The sequence below is a fragment of the Felis catus genome, chromosome E1 (assembly GCF_018350175.1).
Source record: "Felis catus isolate Fca126 chromosome E1, F.catus_Fca126_mat1.0, whole genome shotgun sequence".
Classification (NCBI taxonomy): Eukaryota; Metazoa; Chordata; class Mammalia; order Carnivora; family Felidae; genus Felis; species Felis catus.
Window position 1 is genome coordinate 15,217,996 of NC_058381.1, and position 18,487 is coordinate 15,236,482.

Here is an 18,487-nt window from a genome sequence, read left to right on the forward strand (position 1 = left end):
AGTGAGTTCAAGCCTCAAGTTGGGCATAGAGCCTACATTTTTAAAAAATGGCTTAGAATCCAACTGGTCCCCAACCCTGTTTAGGTGGAGCTGTTGCTTCAAAGACTTTCAGAACAAATACCAAAATAGAACTTGGGTTTCATCAAAATCTTAGCTGGGCTCATCTACTGATTTTTGAAGACCCGTATTTTTGGTTTCGGTGAAGCAGCTTCTTTGGGCCTCTGGCTTGCTCTAAGGTTAATGGAGAAAGGAGGGGGTGGCGTCAGACCTTTAGTAAGAGTCCAAGTCCTGTAAAATCAAAGAGGAGGGGGGTGAGGAGGAAGAGGCTGTTCCAGCTCCCCCTCCCCGGGTGTCAGGCGCTAGCCCCCGATGGCCCGTCATCCATTCTGCTTGCTCTCTGCGAGGCAGCGGGCCAGGCCTCCCTGAAGCTCAGCCGTGGTTCCCGGCTGATGAGCCTTCTGTTTCCTTCCAGCTCTGTCTGTGCTCATCTTCATCGCCCTGTCTCTGAATGGCTTTGGTGGGATGTGCATGACTTTCACCTCGTTAACAGTAAGTATTGATTTTTTAAAGCTCTCCCGTTTGGTCATCTCCTTGTGAATCTGAGGCAGCTTTTGTTGGCTTCAGTTGCCCTGCTTTCCGTTGGCCTACCTGCGCCTGGACATCCCAAGCAGGAGAGGCTGCTGGTGATGAAGCGGCCTAGCGGCAAAGCCAGTCATGGCCTCCCGGGCTGGGAGGTTCCGGAGGCGGGCCCGAAGGCAGCAGAGCACGGCTCTCGGAGTGAGCCCATCCCCTGCCTTCTGATCTTGGCTTAGGTACCCAGGAAGCCACCTCACTAGCCACGTTCCCAGAGAAGACAGGAGCAGGAAGGAAAAAAGCTGCTGCCCGCTTTCTTTCCTCTCCTTTTCCATGGCAACTCTGGCTAATAGTGCACTCTAGAAACAATCCTCCCTTGGAATCTCCTCGCCCTTCACCATTGCCTTTGTCCAGAATGGAATGGAAAACTCAGGGGAGTACCCGGCTGCGTCTCTTCTTGGTTTTCTACATGCCAGGGCACAGCGAGCCGACCTGAGGAGGGAGATGTTTTCTTGGGATGCTTGAGTGCCTACCTTACCTATAGCAGTGGATCACCACAGAATGTGTTTCTTTTTGAGGTGAGAGTGGTTGCAGGAAGGTCCAGGTTGAAAGAAAGAGAGTCAAAGAAGGCCAAAAATGTCTTCCCCAGGAAGACGAAGGGAGCTCTCTGCAGGCTTGCCCTTCAGAGCTGGCTGATGGGAAAGAAGTGAGAATACTATGTTTCTCAGAGAGATTTCCACCCGACAGCAAAGTCTGGCTTGCCTTAGTTTCCCCTTGAAAAACTTATATGATGTAATATCTACTGTTGCCATTCCCAGGGCACTCTGGTTTCTGATTTCCCTTTCTACTAGTGAGTCAAGTCATGCTATTGAGGGGCCCTGGGACTGCTGGTCTTCTTGGAAGGAGCTTAAATAGGTAGCTGGCATCTCCATGACCCCTCTACCTGCAGGCTGTGAGCCCATGGCCAGGCCCAGCCCAGGGCCTATCCTGTTCACTTTGCCTTATTAACTTTGTCCTGGTGGGAAGGGGTAACCGTCTGGTGGAGGCACATGGAAATGGGGAGTGTTGGGTGAGAAAGGCACAGCACAGGGCTGTGTATGTGGGATGCTCAGGGTGTGGGTGACAACTCGGGTGTGGGTGACATGCACAAATCTGGGAACTCTGCTTGCCTTGCCCTCTGTGACAGGAGGGAGATTTACTCTGTACTCTTTTGTGCATTTTTATTTGTTTTTTTTTTTAACATTTATTTATTTTTGAGACAGAGAGAGCCAGAGCATGAATGGGGGAGGGTCAGAGAGAGAGGGAGACACAGAATCCGAAACAGGCTCCAGGCTCTGAGCTGTCAGCACAGAGCCCGACGCGGGGCTCGAACTCACGGACCGTGAGATCATGACCTGAGCCAAAGTCAGATGCTTAACCGACTGAGCCACCCAGGCGCCCCAGGTCCCCAGTCTTTCTGATTTATGATGATGCTAAGGTGCACACCCCCGTATGTATATTTCTGTAAAATAAACTCCCAGAAGTGGGATTGCTGTTGCTGGTCTTCCCCATACTGGTTCTGGTGGACCGGCAGGAGTAAGAGTGGCCCTTTCTCCACACCCCTTCCTGTGCCCTGTTATTAGTCTTTTAAACATTAGCCTAACAGTCTGATCTGGTGAAAATGATATACCATGATTTTTTTTTTAATTTGCCTTTAATTGTTTACGAGGCAGAACATCTTTCCACCTCTTTTTTTGTGGTCTTTTGTATTCTGTGAATTGCTTCTTTGTGCGATTTGTCTGTTTTTCTACAGGGTTGTTGATCTTTTTTAAGTGTTTTGTAAGAGCTCTTTTGTATATAAAAAAAATTAGCTCTCTTTTTGGAGTGAGCGAGGGATCTTCCCCTAGGGTTTTGAGGCCTCCGGGTGATCATGAATAAACTTAAGGAGGACTGTACACCCCCTTAAAGTTGTATGCAAGCAAATTGTGTGTGCGTTTCTCCGCGGGAGGGTCTGTTGCCCTCATCAGCCTCTAACAGGTCTGTGTGTTAACACAGACCAAAAGCACTCACAGTCCAAAAGCACTGTAGCGGGAGCACTCCCATTGGCTCCTCACCCGCCCACTGGGAGGTCAAAGGTACAGAGGATACAGAGTGACCAGGCAAGAAAACCATCTGATTGTTACCTAAAGCGTTTGGTTAGCAGCTGTCTGTTTAAGGGAGGCTGGTGGCTTGTCTCCTAAGGTCTCCATTCTTGTGTCTAGAGCAGGGGTTAGCACACTGCTGCCCCTAGGCCAAATCCAGACCACTGCTGGGTGTGGGGCAACCGATCAGGTAGAGGCCAGGTGGAAGCCGGAGGCGACCGCAGGGAAAGAATTCACCCAAGGCAGAACAAAGGAGATGGGAGTTTATTGAATACACTGCAAGGGAGTGGTGGGTGAACAGCCAAGGAGAGACATCTGCCAGGAGGCAGTGGTGGGGGGCTGTAGTAAGGTGGGGAGTGAGGAGTTATGGGAATGTATGCTCCTTCTTCGGCACCTGTGCCCAGTTGTAAGTGGCCCATTGGTCAGCTGGGAGTTATGGCTATTTTGAGGTGGGTCACCTAATGGGCCTGTTTGTACTCAGCCCAGTGGTCACCGTGCGCCCTTTTCCCTTACTCAGGTTTCCATTGCTCAAGCCTGTTGCCTAAAAGAGGCCTCTACAGTGTGGGGTGCAGATTGTAAACAAAGTTTTTATTGGAACATAGCTGTGCCCACTTGTTTACTATTGTCCGTGGCTGCCTTTGTGCTGTAGGGGCAGAATGAGGGAGTTGTACAGAGACTATATGGCCTGCAAAACCTAAAATACATACTGTCGGGCGCTTTACAAGCTTTGGTGCAGGGCGCCAAGAAGCTGCTCAGTTACTATTCCTTGTCAGAAGGCAGGTGTTGCCCTCACCCCCTCATCCCCTCACCCCCATCCTACTGATCCCCCTCCTAGATACATGGGCCAACTCCCTAAACACTTTCTAAGTCATCCCCCTCCTCCACTACTGCCCCTGGCCTGAGGGATCTCAGTGGGCATTCTCTTGTCCCATGTGGTCTCAGATGGGGGCTCTCGTGGCTGTCCTTTCCCGAATAGACCCCAAAAGGGGAATGAGAAGCAGGTCAGTGAGGACAGAGCCAGAGCTCTTGGGCAATGTTTTAGGGCTGGCCGAGGCTTCTGCTGAGCAGAGCTCAATCTCTTTCTGACACAGCCCAGGCCTTTAAAAAGCAGAACTGCCAACATTGCCCCCCAAAGACGCCAAGCTAGCAGCACAACGGCACTTTCTGTTTTGTCTCCCACCCATGTTCTAATTTGGGGGACAAAGGAGTCTTTAGGGTCGCCTTTAGGAACTTCCTAAATCAAATCTCCTATCACTTCTTTGGGGCCGTGGATAATCACTCTGTGATAAGCTGGGAATTTGGGGGAATGTGTTGCCATAGAAATGCTAATTTGGGGACTTTCTGAGTTCTAAGAAGTTTTGTGTAGTATGGGCTGTGGTATAAATAAAAATGACCAGGGGCTGTGAGCGGTCACCCCATTGGTGGAGAAGAGGCCCCAAAGTTGGCAAAATGCCTTTTCCCCACAGGCCAGGGCGAGATGGTCAATAGTGCCTGAGAGGCCTGTACTCCTGGGTGATCCTTCCTTCCAGAGCAGAGGCTCCAAAGGGCAAGACTGAAATCCCATGCCCGTGGGCTGCCGACAACCAGAACTGACTTTCCAGGGTCCCCACAGCAGAAGGCCTGAACCTCGTGACATCCTCAGGGGAGGGTGAGGTCATTCCATGGGAACAGAGCACTCCCCGAGGTGCAGAGCCCAGCCTTCCCGCTGGACATCTGGACAGAACACTTTGGTCTGTTTGCCCAATGTCTAGCGTTTGTACAACCCTTTAACTCGCTTCATTGGCTGGAGTGTAAATACCGGCCGGCGGCTGAGGCGGCATCTTTGGGTTGCCACCCTGCGATCCAGGGCCCGGGGTTGCTTAGAGATGGGAGCAGATGCGACCAACATTGTGAACATATCTTTTCCACTTCATTACTCTGCCCCCTGTCCCTGTCGGCGGGAGTGGGTTCTGAGCTGGAAACCTTGCAGCAAAGTGGTTCCAAACTGTTGTCAGGCTCCTTAATGAAAAATTTCTCTGTGGGCTTTTCCTATTTGATTCATTGAAGTCTGACTTTAAATCTGAGGAAGAAATGGTCCCATGGGAGTTGGGACTAGAGTTTGAGGAGAAGAGAATAAATATCCCTCTTTAAATACCAAGAAGAGGCGAGGCAAAGGAATCGGGCACAGCAGTGAAGCATGTGCCCCCTGGTGGGGGGATGGGAATTCGGCGTTGCTGCTCAGCTGGCCCATTTCTACCACCAGGAGAAAATCCCCACAGCACCCCAGCCAGCTCTCTGGGAGCCCAAAGTGCCAGGTGAGCAGGACTTTGAGTGCCCGGAGCCAGCTCTGTCTTTTAGCTTCTATCCCGGGCCTTGAGAGCCCACTAACCAGCTGATCGCCACCGACCTGGAAAAAATTCACCCATCCGAGAGTTCTGCCTTATGAATTTGTTCACCATGTGACATGTTCGGGGGTGAACAGAAGGTGTAGTGGAGGCATCGGCAGGGCTGGCCCTGGCTGGAAAGGCAAATGAGGTGGTTTCGGGAGTGGAACCCCTCCTCCCCACCCCTACAGCAGTGAAGCGGAAAGGTGACCACAAGGACCTTTTCCTGGCAGTGTGTGCTTGGAGCTGCCCGGTTGTTTGGGGTTAGGAAATAGCCTAGCTTTGCTGAGTCTGCTTGTCCAGACTGGTACCTGGATCCCGGCCTATACAAGTTGTACAGGGCTCTGGGTGTGTACACCAGCCACCTCTGGAAGGGGCCTTGTGTCTTTTCCCTGAGGGCCAGGGTGCACCCTTAGCTGGTGGGCTTGGGGGACCATGGATTTGGAAAGTCAGTTCCAGGGGCTATACGGTGGTCCTTCTGTCCCTGCCTGCCAGCCAAGGCCTGTCTTTGGGGCCCCTGAGTAGAGAGGCATCTTAAGGTCCTGCAAGGACGCTAGCCAGTCCTCACCATCACGGAGCCTAGGCCTCTGGGTCCTCTTGTCCAGTAGCCATGTTCTGTGGCCAGAACTCCAGGGGAGGGCTGCCTGCAGCTGCTGTTTTCCCCTCTGGGAAGGTCACAGAGCCAGGGCCTGTTTACAGTGCAGCCACGGGGCTGAGAATGAGTCACCACTGGTATCCCCGAGTGAGCTAGGCCGTGGGTTCTGCCCCGCGAGCTATTCCAGCCCCAGCCCTTGCAGAGACAGCAGAAGTGGCTATGGGAAGCACCCAGAGCCTGGGGAGGGGGCCTGCGCTCCCCACCTGTGAGTGCAGTTGTGAATCCAGAATCAGGAAACCGCTCCTGCTGAGTGTTTTCCCCTGTCGTCTGTCATTGTAGCCTGGCTCCAGCTTCCTACTTGGCAGAAGAGCTCGTTCTTCCCTCTCCACCTAGCGCTTGAGGCCCACACTAAGGCACTCTGCTCAGTGCCCAGCCGTCACTCCATCATCAGGGCTTCTGAGTAGCCATTATGTGCAGATGAGGTCATTTGGAGCCAGAAGGAGGGAGAGGGTGGGAGGGAGGAGGAGACCAGAATGGGAGGAGACAGACATGAGGATGAAATAGGAGAAAGTCCAAGGGCAAGTGCAAGTCTACTTGAAGGTGTGGCCCTGGACCATGGGGAGGTCAAGAGGAGGGAAGGGGCAGGTAGGTCCAAAAGGAGCATCAGAAGGGACGTAAAAAAAACTCTAGTGGGGAGAGCAGACAGAGTGCTTAATAAGGAACAAATAGAAGCTTGAGAGGTGATGGCAATTGCCCTGGGGACCAAACTCAGATTTCCAAGAGGCAGAGTAGTCCAGTGGCTATGCACGGAAGCTTGACCTGCTTTGAATCCCAAATTTGACCCTTACCGGTTTGAGGGTGTCCCTCGACTTTTCTAATCCTAGAGTTTTATACCCGATAAGGGAGTGTGAAAAGTGACCCTTGGAACCTACCTTGGAAGGTTGTTTTGAGGGTTTTTAAGATAATACCTACAGTAGGTATTAAAAATCGTTGCTATTATTATGATAATGCTATTGTCTTATTATTATATGCTATTATACTAATATAATTATGCCATATTATTATATATTATTACTTAATAATAAGAAAAATCGTCTAATCAAGCTGCTTCTGGGCATGGCAAATGGGGAAAATCTCCTGGCAGGCATGACAGCTTTAGGAGGAAGGGAAGGAAGTGGCTTAAAGGAAAAACACAATTAGTATTAACATTTAAAAAATAATTAGCGTCCTTAGGGAAACCCTCTTTTCTCTTGTGCTTGCTATTCTTTTGTGACCACACATTGACATTGTCAGGATGTTTGTACTTTGGGGTTCATTGGTCAAGGTCACCCTTGATGTTCTTTTCAGAGAGATTTCATCTGACAGAAATGCTACGTAGGCCCTAAAAGCTGACACACACTTTGACTACCTATTTAAATACCTCTGTTGATCAAAAGAACACCATGAACTAAGAAGGTAAAGTAACTAAGAAGTTAAATGACAAACTAGGAAAATATACCTGCACTCTATGGGCAAACCGTAACTGTCTTTAATATATAAAGAGCCTATACGAAATCAATATAAAAAGATTAACATCCTCATAGGAGAAAAGGACAAGTGAGGAATATAAATGGCTGATTTTAAAAATTATAGAAAGTGTTGAAAGTCATTAGTAATCAATAAATGTAAATTTTTTAATTTCGTTTTTTAGTCATGGAAAAATTTAAATATATACATGGTATTAGAATAGTATAATGATCCCATGTGCCCATCTTGAACTTCAACAATTATCAGCTCACAACCACCCTTGCTTTGTTCCTGTCTCTACCCACCATCCAGACTATTTTGAAGCAAATATTACTCATTCATTTCATCCATATACACAAAGAAATGGATTTTAAAACGAGGATGTTGGTAAAGTGGCAAATATTAAAAATAACACGAAATGCCAGAGTGGATACAGTGAAATAGACACTCTACTGTACTCCTGGTGGGAGTTACCAATTGGTGTAACTTTCTGGAGGGCAGTTTGGCACAGGATATCACAAAAACTTAAGAATGTGTATTCCCTTTTGCCTAATGATTCTACTTTTGGGAATTTACCTTAAGGGAATAATAGCTATGTGCACATAGGCTTATCTTTAAGAATGTTAATTAAAAAGGACTTGAATTCCAACATCAGAGAAGTGGTTGCATAAATTATAGACCATCCAGATAAGGAAATACCAGACAGTCATTACAAATTATGTTGAAGGTGAATTCTAAGTTAGAAAGCGTTTATAGGGGTGCCTGGCTGGCTCAGTCAGTGGAGCATGCAATTTTTGATCTCAAGAGTTGTGAGTTCGAGCCCCATGTTGGGTGTAGAGATTACTTAAAAGTTAAAAAAATAATAATAATAAAATTAAAAATCTTAAATAAATTTAAAAAGTAAGAAAACATACTATATCAAGTAAAAGGGAAAAATTGTAGAACGACATGTAGCATATGATCCCAGTTTTGTTTAAAAGCTACAGTTATTTATAAGACAAAGGTTAATGGGAAATATATAAAAAATAGTTAATGGGTATATCAAGGGGATTTTTATTTTATTCTTTCTTTATGTATACTTTGTTCCAAATGTTTTACAATGAACATACGTTACTTTTGTAATCAGAAAAAAATAACCCTAATTTAAAATAAAGGATATAGGTGTTGGTGAGAACACTGTATAGTACGGTTTGACCTGAGGCTATACTCCCCCTAGGTATCGCCCTACTGACCAAAATAACACGTTGGGGCAAATTTTCTTGGTGTCGCTAAGAGTGTTCTAGGCAGGAAGAAGTTGGGCAGCTAAAAAGCCACTGTCCTTGTCTCGGTATGAGGGCAAGGGCCTCATCCATGAGCAGATGGGAAGTCAGTCCTCTTTCTCAGCTTCCTGTTCTTCCTGAATCTTTTCTGGGGAGAAGACTCCAGAAGATCAGGCCAGGGTTGTATGCTAGCCCGAGTCCATTGTTCTGTTGGCCTCTAGCCTAGGTTAGGATTAAGGCAAACTTGAGCTTAAGAAGGAAAAAGGCTAGCTAGCAAGCTGTCTCCTTTTTAAGAGTATTCCCAGCCCTGTTGAAAAGTTGGGAGATACCTTTTTGGGCTTCAAGGTGACTACAGGCAACAAGAGTGTTTTTCTGGCTTGACTTTGTACCAAGTAGCCTTTCCTGTACCGGGCGCTTGGCCTCCGTGCGCTCTTCTGGTTCGGTTCCAAGGCCTCTTTGATCCCTTTCTTCCTTTATTTCCCATGGCTGGAGTGGCATCCCAGGTTGGAACAGTTCCTTCCTTCCACATAAGCAGAACAAATCTTTGGATTCTCCCTGGGGCAGATATGACCCCAGAAATGCCTCCACTGCAAGGTTGCCTTGCTGGGTGAGCCGGCACAGAGCAGCCCGAATATGTGAGCTCAGGAACAGAGGCATGTCCTCTGAACCGCAGCATACCTGGGAAGCAGGTGTGCAAAGAGTAAGATTAGGCACCTTTAGTAGTCACCTAGGTGTTCCCGGGCACACGTGAGCATTCACATTGCCTCTGTTTCCTGCTGGGGGGAATTTCAATATGCTCTCTATCCCCCTTTGATCCTATCTGAGAAGCCTGAGTGGACAGAGGGTCCACTCTATGTCAGGGCTGGAAGAAGAGCTCTTTGTGTGCTTGGAATTCTTAGGGGAGCCTAGATGGCCACCCTGGCCCTATGCTATAGAATGGCTTATTGGCCATACACTATAGATTTATTCATTTTCCTTTTTAATCCTGGGACCCCAAATCATCTTATGTATCTTACTCATGTATTTTTTAACAGTGATGTTGAGACAAATTTACATACCATACAATTCACCTAAAGTATACAATTGAGTGTTTTTAGTACATTCAGAGTTGTGCAGCCATCACTGTAATCAATTATATCACCCCAAATAGAAACCCTGTACCCATTGGCATTTCCTCCCTATGCACTCCCAGCTTCCTCTACCCCAGCCCTGGGCAACCACTAATCTATTTTTTGTCTCTATGGATCTGCCCATTCTAGACATTTCGTATAAATGGAGTTATACGATATGTGGTCTTTTGTAACTTGTTTTTTTCATCTATCATAATATTCTCAGGGTTCATCCATGTTGTAGTAGGTATCAGTACTTGATTTCTTCTTGTGGCTCAATAACGTTCCATTGCATAAATAGACCACATTTTGTTTACCCATTCATCTACTGATGGACATTGGCCTTGTTTGCCCTTCTTTGTTATTGTGAAGAATGCTGCCACAATTTTTTTTTTTTAACATTTATTTGTTTTTGAAAGACAGTGAGACAGAGCACGAGTGGGGGAGGGGGAGAGGGGAGGGGGACACAGAATCCAAAGCAGGCTCCAGGCTCTGAGCTGTGTCAGCACAGAGCCCGACACGGGGCTCGGACTCACGGACTGCAAGATCATGACCTGAGACAAAGTTGGACACTTAACTGACTGAGCCACTCAGGTGCCTCCCAATTTTTTTTTTTTTTTTTTTTTTTTGAATGCTGCCACAATTTTGTGAGTCCATTTGTTTTCATTTCTTTTGGTATATACCTAGGAGTGAAGTTTCTAAGTCATATGGTAACTCTGTGTTGAACTGTTTGAGGAACTGCCAGACTTATCCAAAGTGGCTGTGTACCATCTGATATTTCCACTAGCAGTGGATCAGGGTTCTGATTTCCTATATATATCATCAACATTTGTCATTATTTGATTTTTTATTATAGCCACCCTAGGGGGCATGAAGCGATATCTCATTGTGGTTTCAACTTGCATTTCCCTAAGATTAATAATACTGAGTGGATTTTCATATGCTTATTGGCCATTTGTAGATCTTCTTTGGAGAAATGTCTGTTCAGATCTTTTGCCCATTTAAAAAATAGGTTATTTTTTTATTATTGAATTTTAGGAGTCTTTTATATATACATAGTGTATAGACACATGTCCCTTATCAGATGTATGATTTGCAGACGTTTTCTCTCTTTTGTGCATTGTCTTTTCCCTTTCTTCGTGGTGCCTTTTTTTAAAAAATTTTTTAATGTTTATTTATTTTTGAGAGAGAGACACAGAGTGCAAGCAGGGGACGGGCAGAGAGAGAGGGGGGAGACACAGCATCCGAAGCAGGCTCCAGGCTCTGAGCTGTCGGCACAGAGCCCAACGCAGGGCCCGAACTCACAAACCGTGAGATCATGACCTGAGCCGAAGTCGCGTGCTCAACCAGCTGAGCCACCCAGGAGCCCCTTGCTGGTGCCCTTTGAAGCACAAAAGCTTTTATTTATTTATTTTTTTTTTTTTTTTTAATTTTTTTTTCAACGTTTATTTATTTTTGGGACAGAGAGAGACAGAGCATGAACGGGCGAGGGGCAGAGAGAGAGGGAGACACAGAATCGGAAACAGGCTCCAGGCTCTGAGCCATCAGCCCAGAGCCCGACGCGGGGCTCGAACTCACGGACCGCGAGATCGTGACCTGGCTGAAGTCGGACGCTTAACCGACTGCGCCACCCAGGCGCCCCTAAGCACAAAAGCTTTTAATTTTGGTGATGTCCCTTCCTCATTTTTAATTGTGGGCAAAACAGGCAGAAATGATGAGGGGCAGGAAAGGCCAGTTCAAACTGCCTGCACTCAGCAACAATGGATTGGCTCCCAGGCAGCAGTGTTCCGTGTTTAAGAAAACCCCAATGTGATTCCGGACAAATGGGAGAGGGGGTCATGGATTAGGTCCATATGAACAGCCTGAATTCAGTGAAGCAGGTTGGATAGCTACACAGAGAGTGATCTCAATGCTCTGGACACTGTGGATGTGGGACGGGAGAGCTTCACAGCATGGCAGTTCCGTCTCTTTGGAGGCAAGGGAGAGGAGATACAAACTGGCTGTTTGGGAGGATGTACTTTGCCCTAGGTCTGTTTGCCTCTGTGACTGTGTTGTCACATTTACTGTGCCTGGATTTGTGTAGAATCGCGGGCTGGGTGGGTCTGAGCTTTGAAGTTGTGGCGGTAGGCCCAGAATGAGCTGATAGGAGGTGTGTGAGCGACCTCACCGGGACAAGAGAATGAGTCTTTCTTGCCATCGGTCTCCTCCGATGCCCATCACTGGGGTAAAATGTGAGATGGAGAGGGAGGGCTCTCCTTGCACTTAGAAACCAGAAGCAGGAATCCCAGACTAGGCTGGCTCCCCTGTCAGCCCTGAGGAACTGTAGAATTCAGATTGGCACCTTCCAGAAGCCTACTGTCTTAGAACCAAAAGCAGCTTTTGCTGACATCTGGTCCTTCTGGGACACTGATATTTTTATGTATACAGTGACACTCTCATCCCCAAATAGATTCTTATTTTTAACAGGCTTGCTCCCTTTGAGGGATGCCTGAGGCTCCCGACTTTGCTCGCTGGCATCTCAATGAAACCCTGCAAAGACGCAGAGGCTCCTGGCATGAGCTCCTCTTTAGGAGGGACACTCACCAGCCAGGAAGTCCAACAGCTCAGAGTCTGACCCGGTCTCTGAGTTCTGCATTAATCTCCCCTCCTCTTATCAAACTAAGTCCCAGATGAAAAGCCGTAATTACCCACTCCCCACACCACCCCCTCAATGACACAGGAAGGAGAGCTGATAAGAAATGGAACCTGAGGATACCTTGATTCCTTCCCCCACGCCTCCCCCACCAGTCCGCTGCCCATTCCCTCAGCAGGTCTCCCTTGCTTCTTGTCTTTCAGCTACCCAACATGTTTGGTGACCTTCGGTCCACGTTTATTGCCTTGATGATTGGATCCTATGCCTCCTCAGCAGTCACCTTCCCAGGAATCAAGGTGAGGGTGTGACCAGCCTCACCCTCTTGTCCTAATGTCTGAGCAGAGCCCTCTCCCAAGGCTCTTTCAGCCTCCTCTGAAGAGGGAAGTAATTGTGGGTTCTGGGGTTCGCCCCTCCCCACCACCCACACCTGGGAGGATGCACCTGGCCACCATAAGAGTAAGAAAAGAAAACCACTGAGCCATGGGAGACGGAAAATTCAAGCATATCACACAGGGTGTTACCGCAGGCCGCCTTTGCATTTCTGGGCTGGGGTAGAGAAGAGGGATGGGTGAGTTTGTCCCAGGTCACCCCACCCCCAGGTCTGTTGTTGTTGGGCTGTTACTCCTCATTAGCCAGAGCGCTGCTCTTGGCTAAGTTGGTTCAGCTGTTTCCCTCCCAGGCAGGATTCTGAGCCCGTGGAAGTCACGCAGGGTCAGGAGGAAGCAAACACCTCACAGTCTGTCAGCCCCGGCACCCGCTCCAAATACTGTTGCCCCTGCCAAGTCTTCGAAAGGGGCTTGTCCCACCTGTGGTCTCAGCACCAAATCGAAACCCCTTTCCTGCGATACATGGCGGGGAGGCCATGGATTAGGAGGAGGAGTCATAGACGCGGGCTGGCCTCTGGGGAATCAAGGTACCTGGAGGGTGTGGAGCCAGCCATGCTGTGGCCTTCTAGGCGTTCTCACCCTTCCGGAGGGTGGAGAAGTCTACAAGTTCCTCCTCCACCTCTTCTTGCTGTCTAACCACTGGTCCCCTCCCTGGGGAGCTGGGCAGCTGTCTGCCAGGATGCTGGCGACTCTTGTGCTGGAAATAAATGGTAACAGTGACAACAACGACTAATATGCTTGCTCAGCAGGCTTCCCACCTGCCAGGCCCTGTGCTGAGCACTCTGGGGATCACACCTGCAGCTCCTTGAGGCTACAGGACAGTGTTATGCCCATTTCAGAGAGGAGCAAAGTGAAACACCCATCTGCTCGTTGGGTGTCTGGGGCACCTGCCACGTGCACCCTTCAAGGCACATCCGTGAACAAGGCTAGCAGGTTCCCGTTCTCAAGGAGCTGGACTAGTAACGGACTAGGAAAGTAATCAAGAAGTCAGTAATCTCAGCCAGGGCTGTTCACTGTGAACTTGTGAGGTGGCAGTGACGGAAGCAGTCAGGGAAGGCCTCTCCAGGGAGGTGACATGTGGTCCAAGTTGGAGGCACAGGGGGTTAACGACGTGCCTCCTTATGCAGCTCAGCACAGGAAGAGCAGGGCTGACAGATGCCCGCCACCTGCCGTGGCTTCCCTCTGCTAACTCTGCCCCCTGGCCCTGCACCTACCCCATTGTGCCTGTCAGGTCATCTACGACTTTGGTGCCTCCTTCATCATCATCCTCGTGGTCTGGGCCGGCTGCTCCGGATTGGTTTTCCTCAACTGCTTCTTGAACTGGCCCCTGGAGCCTTTCCCAGGGCCGGAGGACATGGACTACTCGTAAGTGGATGTGCCGTCTGCCCCACCCCCGCCCTGGCCAGGGTCCCGGGCAGCACCGATGGACACTCTCCTGTGGCCTCCAGGGTGAAGATCAAGTTCAGCTGGCTGGGCTTTGACCACAAGATCACAGGGAAGCAGTTCTACAAGCAGGTGACCACGGTGGGGCGCCGCCTCAGCGTGGGCAGCTCCATGAGGAGCAGCAAGGAGCAAGCGGCACTGCAGGAGGGCCATAAGCTGTGCCTGTCCACCATTGACCTGGAGGTGAAGTGCCAGCCAGACACCGCAGGTACCCGCCTCATGACCTCACCTTCAGGGCCTGCCTAGGACGTCGGCGGGGCCGTCTGCACCCAAACCCGCACCTCGGCGGCGGGGAGGAGGCGGCCAACCCATCCCGGAAACCCCTTCACCGGGGCCAGCAGCAACTGAGGGCTTCGTGGGTGCCATCTCACTTAATTCCCACTTGATCCCCAGAGGGCAGGCGGCACCCTGCACCCGGGCTGACAGATGAGCACACTGAGGCCCAGAATGGGGAAGGGATTCTTCCAACTCACTTCACACACCTGGGTGACCCAAGTCCAGCACCCACACATTTAACCTCCCCCAGGCCCATCCCTGCATCCAGCATAGGGTGATCTGGTCAGCAAATCAGGCTTCCCCTGGACGGTGGGTAGGCTGTGGGCCGGGGGCGGGGCGGGTAGGGGCGTCGGTTCTCCTGAGCACCCCTGGTCTTCTCCCCGCAGCGGCCCCCTCCTTCATGCACAGCGTGTTCAGCCCCATCCTGCTGCTCAGCCTGGTCACCATGTGCATCACACAGCTACGGCTCATTTTCTACATGGGCGCCATGAACAATATCCTCAAGTTCCTGGTCAGCGGTGATCAGGATGTAGGTAGGTGGCCCCCCGACCTCGATGCACTTCCCCACAAGAGGGCACCCCGCGATCCGTGCTCATTCCTACCCACCTGAGGTTAAGCCCACCGCCTGGAAGATACTAGTCCGGAAAATGGCAGGCTCCGAAGGATTCACTGCTGATGAGAGCCATTTGACCCCAGCCGGCCCCCACTGTTCTCTCCCGTTGCCATTAGAATTTCCCGGTTTAGAGGCGGGGGAGGGGGACTAAAATAATTACATGTGTTCAGGGTGTGGGGCGTATGTTTTTCATTGCCTCGGGGCCATTGGCAAGCCTGTTTGTGAATGAAAACACTGTGGGGAACGGAGTACTCCACCTGAGAACTTGTTGAAAGACAGGCAGTCAGCCCCGTTGCCAAGGGTCTCCCTGCCCTGGGAAACCACAGGCGCGGCCGTGGAGAGGCTCTGTGCGAAGGGGCAGGGGTGGCCCACACCGCTGGGTACTCAGGGTCTGCGCCCAGAACTGGGAGGCAAGGCTGGGCGGAGGCTTCCTTGTGCGTGTGATCCAGTCGAGGCTTGTCAAGTTCGGTAAACAGAGCTGATAACGCACACACCACTTTTCTAAAACAGCACAGAAGGTCTTCAGCTGATTAGAGGTTTTGATTCTACAAAGAAAATCAGTACTTCCTCAGGGCCTGAGCTGAGTCAGCTTTAGTCATCCCTAAGCTGGACAAACACAGTCGGTAAATCCTTTTTATTGGCATTCTCACTGGTGTGCAACTGTTTGTTGGTTTAGTTGGTTTTCCCCAGGGGTAGTTACACTAGGGATTACAAGGAATCAAATATAGGTTTTTTGGTGTGTTTTATTTTTATTTTTTTTAATTTTTTGAGAGCTCGTCCGCACAAGTGGGGGAAAGGCAGAGGGAGAGGGAGAGAGAGAATCATAAGGAGGCTGCACGCCCATGTCCCGATGAGGGGCTCCATCCCACGACCGTGGGATTATGAGCTGAGCCACAAACAGGAGTCGGACGCTCAACTGACTGAGCCACCCAGGTGCCCCTGAAATACAGTTTTTAAAGGGGATGAGTCAGTGAGCAGCCTACCTGGAATTCTCTCTCTCCTTCCCGTCTCTCTCTTCCCCTACCCCATGTACATGTGCACTCTTGCGCTCTCCCTCTCTCTCTCTTAAAATAAATAAATAAACTTAAAAAAAGAGAGGGGTGCCTGGGTGGCTCAGTCGGTTGAGCGTCCGACTTCGGCTCAGGTCATGATCTCACAGTTCATGAGTTCGAGCCCCGTGTCGGGCTCTGTGCTGACAGCTCAGAGCCTGGAGCCTGCTTTGGATTCTGTTGTCTCCCTCTCTGCCCCTTCCCTGCTCACACTCTGCCTCTGTCTCTCTCTCACTCTCTCTCTCAAAAATAAATAAAAAAACAGCTTTAACAAAAGGGAAAGATGACAAAGGGACCTGGACAACATTGGTTCCACTATGAAAATGGATGTCCTGTGGTGAAGTTACCATGTGCCCTTGCAAAATTTCATAATGGACGCTGACACAGTGAAGGCCCTAAGAGAGCCCTATAGGAAAACATAACCTATTTAACTTTGTTTTGTCCAATGATTTTTCCCCAAACTTCCACCACAGGAACATTGTTATGGTATAACGCTCATTAAAATCTGTGGACCACACTTTGGGGAAAGCTGATCTATCGTGTCTAAACACCCTCTGTTATAAACTCAGGGCCCGAGAAGTGAAGTGAGGGCCCACTGGCTCTTAGAAGGCAAATCTCCCTGCTGCTGAGTCGTGGACTTTCACTCCAGTTCTCTAAGAAATCTTTTGCTGCTCAAGAGGATTTTTTTTTCCCAACTGTTTCCCACATTCAAAAAGTCAGCTTAAAGAAGTAGAGGAAGTTGGGCCAGGAAATCCAATCTGCAGCTGACGGGGCACCGGTTTTCCCCACTCTGCTCCTGTGAGCTGTTGTTCCCGACCCCCACAGCCCCGGCTGTCCCCAGAGGGGCTGCTTCAGGCTCAGGGAGCTGGTGGAATAGAAGGGACCAGCTCTGGCTGTCGGAGGGAGACCCATGGTGTCAATGTTTGGCTGGGGGTCGGGACGGATTCTTTGACCTCTCCTTCACTTGGAGAGCAGTAGGAGGTGTGACAGAGTATGACAGGGCAGGGTGCATGGGGGCCCTGGTTGGCCGGGTCTTCGGCACCCACGCCACTTCCCCCTCCTGATCCTCGGCAAGCACCGCAGGCCTGATTCACCAGCCTGCCTGTGACGAGGCCCCGGCTGCACGTGACTGAGGCCACAGCAGACCGGAAACCATCAACAGATGCCCGTGCTGGGCCTCACCCGCCTGCACTCCCAGAAGCCTGACTCAAGCTGGGCGTCCCCTGGATGCTCTAAGAGTCTGGTCTTGGTGGGAAATGGCATGTGTGTGCTGGGCCCAGAGCTGGCCTGCTACCACGCCCCGTCTCCCTATAATAACCATTGAGATCTCTGCTGCTAACCTCTCTCCTTTCTGCTTTTTTACTTTTGCTTTCCTGATTCAGTGATGGCTACCGGTAAGCCAGGGGGATTGTCGAAGAACACTGCAACATCCCCTCCAGCCAGTCTCTGACCAAGAAACATCCCTCTTGGCCAGAACTGTGGGTGGGGGAGGGGCAGTCAACCCTTAGCTTCTATTTGCCTGAAAAAAAATCGCATCATAATTTTAAGGCTCTTTGAAGACTGGAGCCCTTACGTCAGAGCCCCTGTGAGTGGTGCCTTCCTGGTATATTTCTAGAGGCAGAAAACTAATGACTAGTCGTACACAAAGCCTCAGTCCCAGGCATTGGTAATTTTGTGGTTCCCGAGTCATAGACGCTTCCTGGAGCTTCTGGGGAATGTCGTTGTGACATACTGGATTTCATTAGCTGTTTCTTGGAAATAAGCAGACGATTTGGAGAAGAGAACAGGGTGCCTGCCCCTTGCTCCACTTTTGATTCTGGAGTTCAAAGTCTCTGGGCTCCCCTCAAGGCCCACGGTGAGGGGTGGTGGGGGTGGTCTGTGGAAGACCCCGGAAGGGCCTATGGGGTCTCAGGCTCTCCCAGCACCTGCCTCAGGCTTCTGCTAGGGGCCCCCCACGACGCAGCCCATTTTCCTCCCCAGTTGGCCTCTACACCTCCATCTTCGGTGTGCTCCAGCTGCTTTGCCTGCTGACAGCCCCTGTCATTGGCTACATCATGGACTGGAGGCTGAAGGAGTGTGAAGATGCCTCTGAGGAACCTGAGGAGAAAGACGCCAACCAGTGCGTAGACAGGGCCTGTCCCGTAGCTCCTGGCCCCAGAGTCAGCTGCTAGGCAGGAACCGGGTGGGTGGCCTAGGTTTTGAAGTCAGCGGGAGAGGCAAGAGGGGGTCGTGCCCAAAGCTATTCGTAAGGGCTTTCCAACACTCTCTCACTTAGCTCAGCACAGATTTGAGTGTATCACTTCGTTGTGGAGATCCTTTGGTACCCGAAAGTTTGGAAAAGCACTGGGCTTGATGGAAGAACGGGAGAAACTGGAGGAAGGTCTGTGTGCAGACACTGGGTGTCTGAGGACCCACTCAGGAATAGCACAGTGGTAAACCGTGGTAAAGTCCTGCTTGCCTGCGAGGCTCACTCCACTCGGTGGGAGTAGTAGGCTGCTATAACCGCAGAACTGCTAGATCTGTTCATAATTGTCAGCATGAAACAAGGTACAGGAGCCCCGCG

At 50.1% G+C, this 18,487-nt stretch overlaps 1 protein-coding gene across 5 annotated transcripts in view; it reads left to right on the forward strand.

The window, feature by feature from the left end:
* Window positions 1-18,487, forward strand: part of SLC43A2 (solute carrier family 43 member 2) — a 37,733-nt gene that overhangs the window by 12,119 nt on the left and 7,127 nt on the right. For 4 of the 5 annotated variants that reach the window (XM_019817364.3, XM_019817365.3, XM_019817367.2 and 1 more), the window contains exons 5-11: window positions 473-549; window positions 12,361-12,453; window positions 13,775-13,908; window positions 13,992-14,194; window positions 14,649-14,795; window positions 17,307-17,318; window positions 17,905-18,043. In XM_019817364.3, the coding sequence (XP_019672923.2) occupies window positions 473-549; window positions 12,361-12,453; window positions 13,775-13,908; window positions 13,992-14,194; window positions 14,649-14,795; window positions 17,307-17,318; window positions 17,905-18,043 (805 nt within the window). The remainder of the gene's footprint in view (window positions 1-472; window positions 550-12,360; window positions 12,454-13,774; window positions 13,909-13,991; window positions 14,195-14,648; window positions 14,796-17,306; window positions 17,319-17,904; window positions 18,044-18,487) is intronic. The other variant, XM_003996420.6, reaches the window with a different exon arrangement.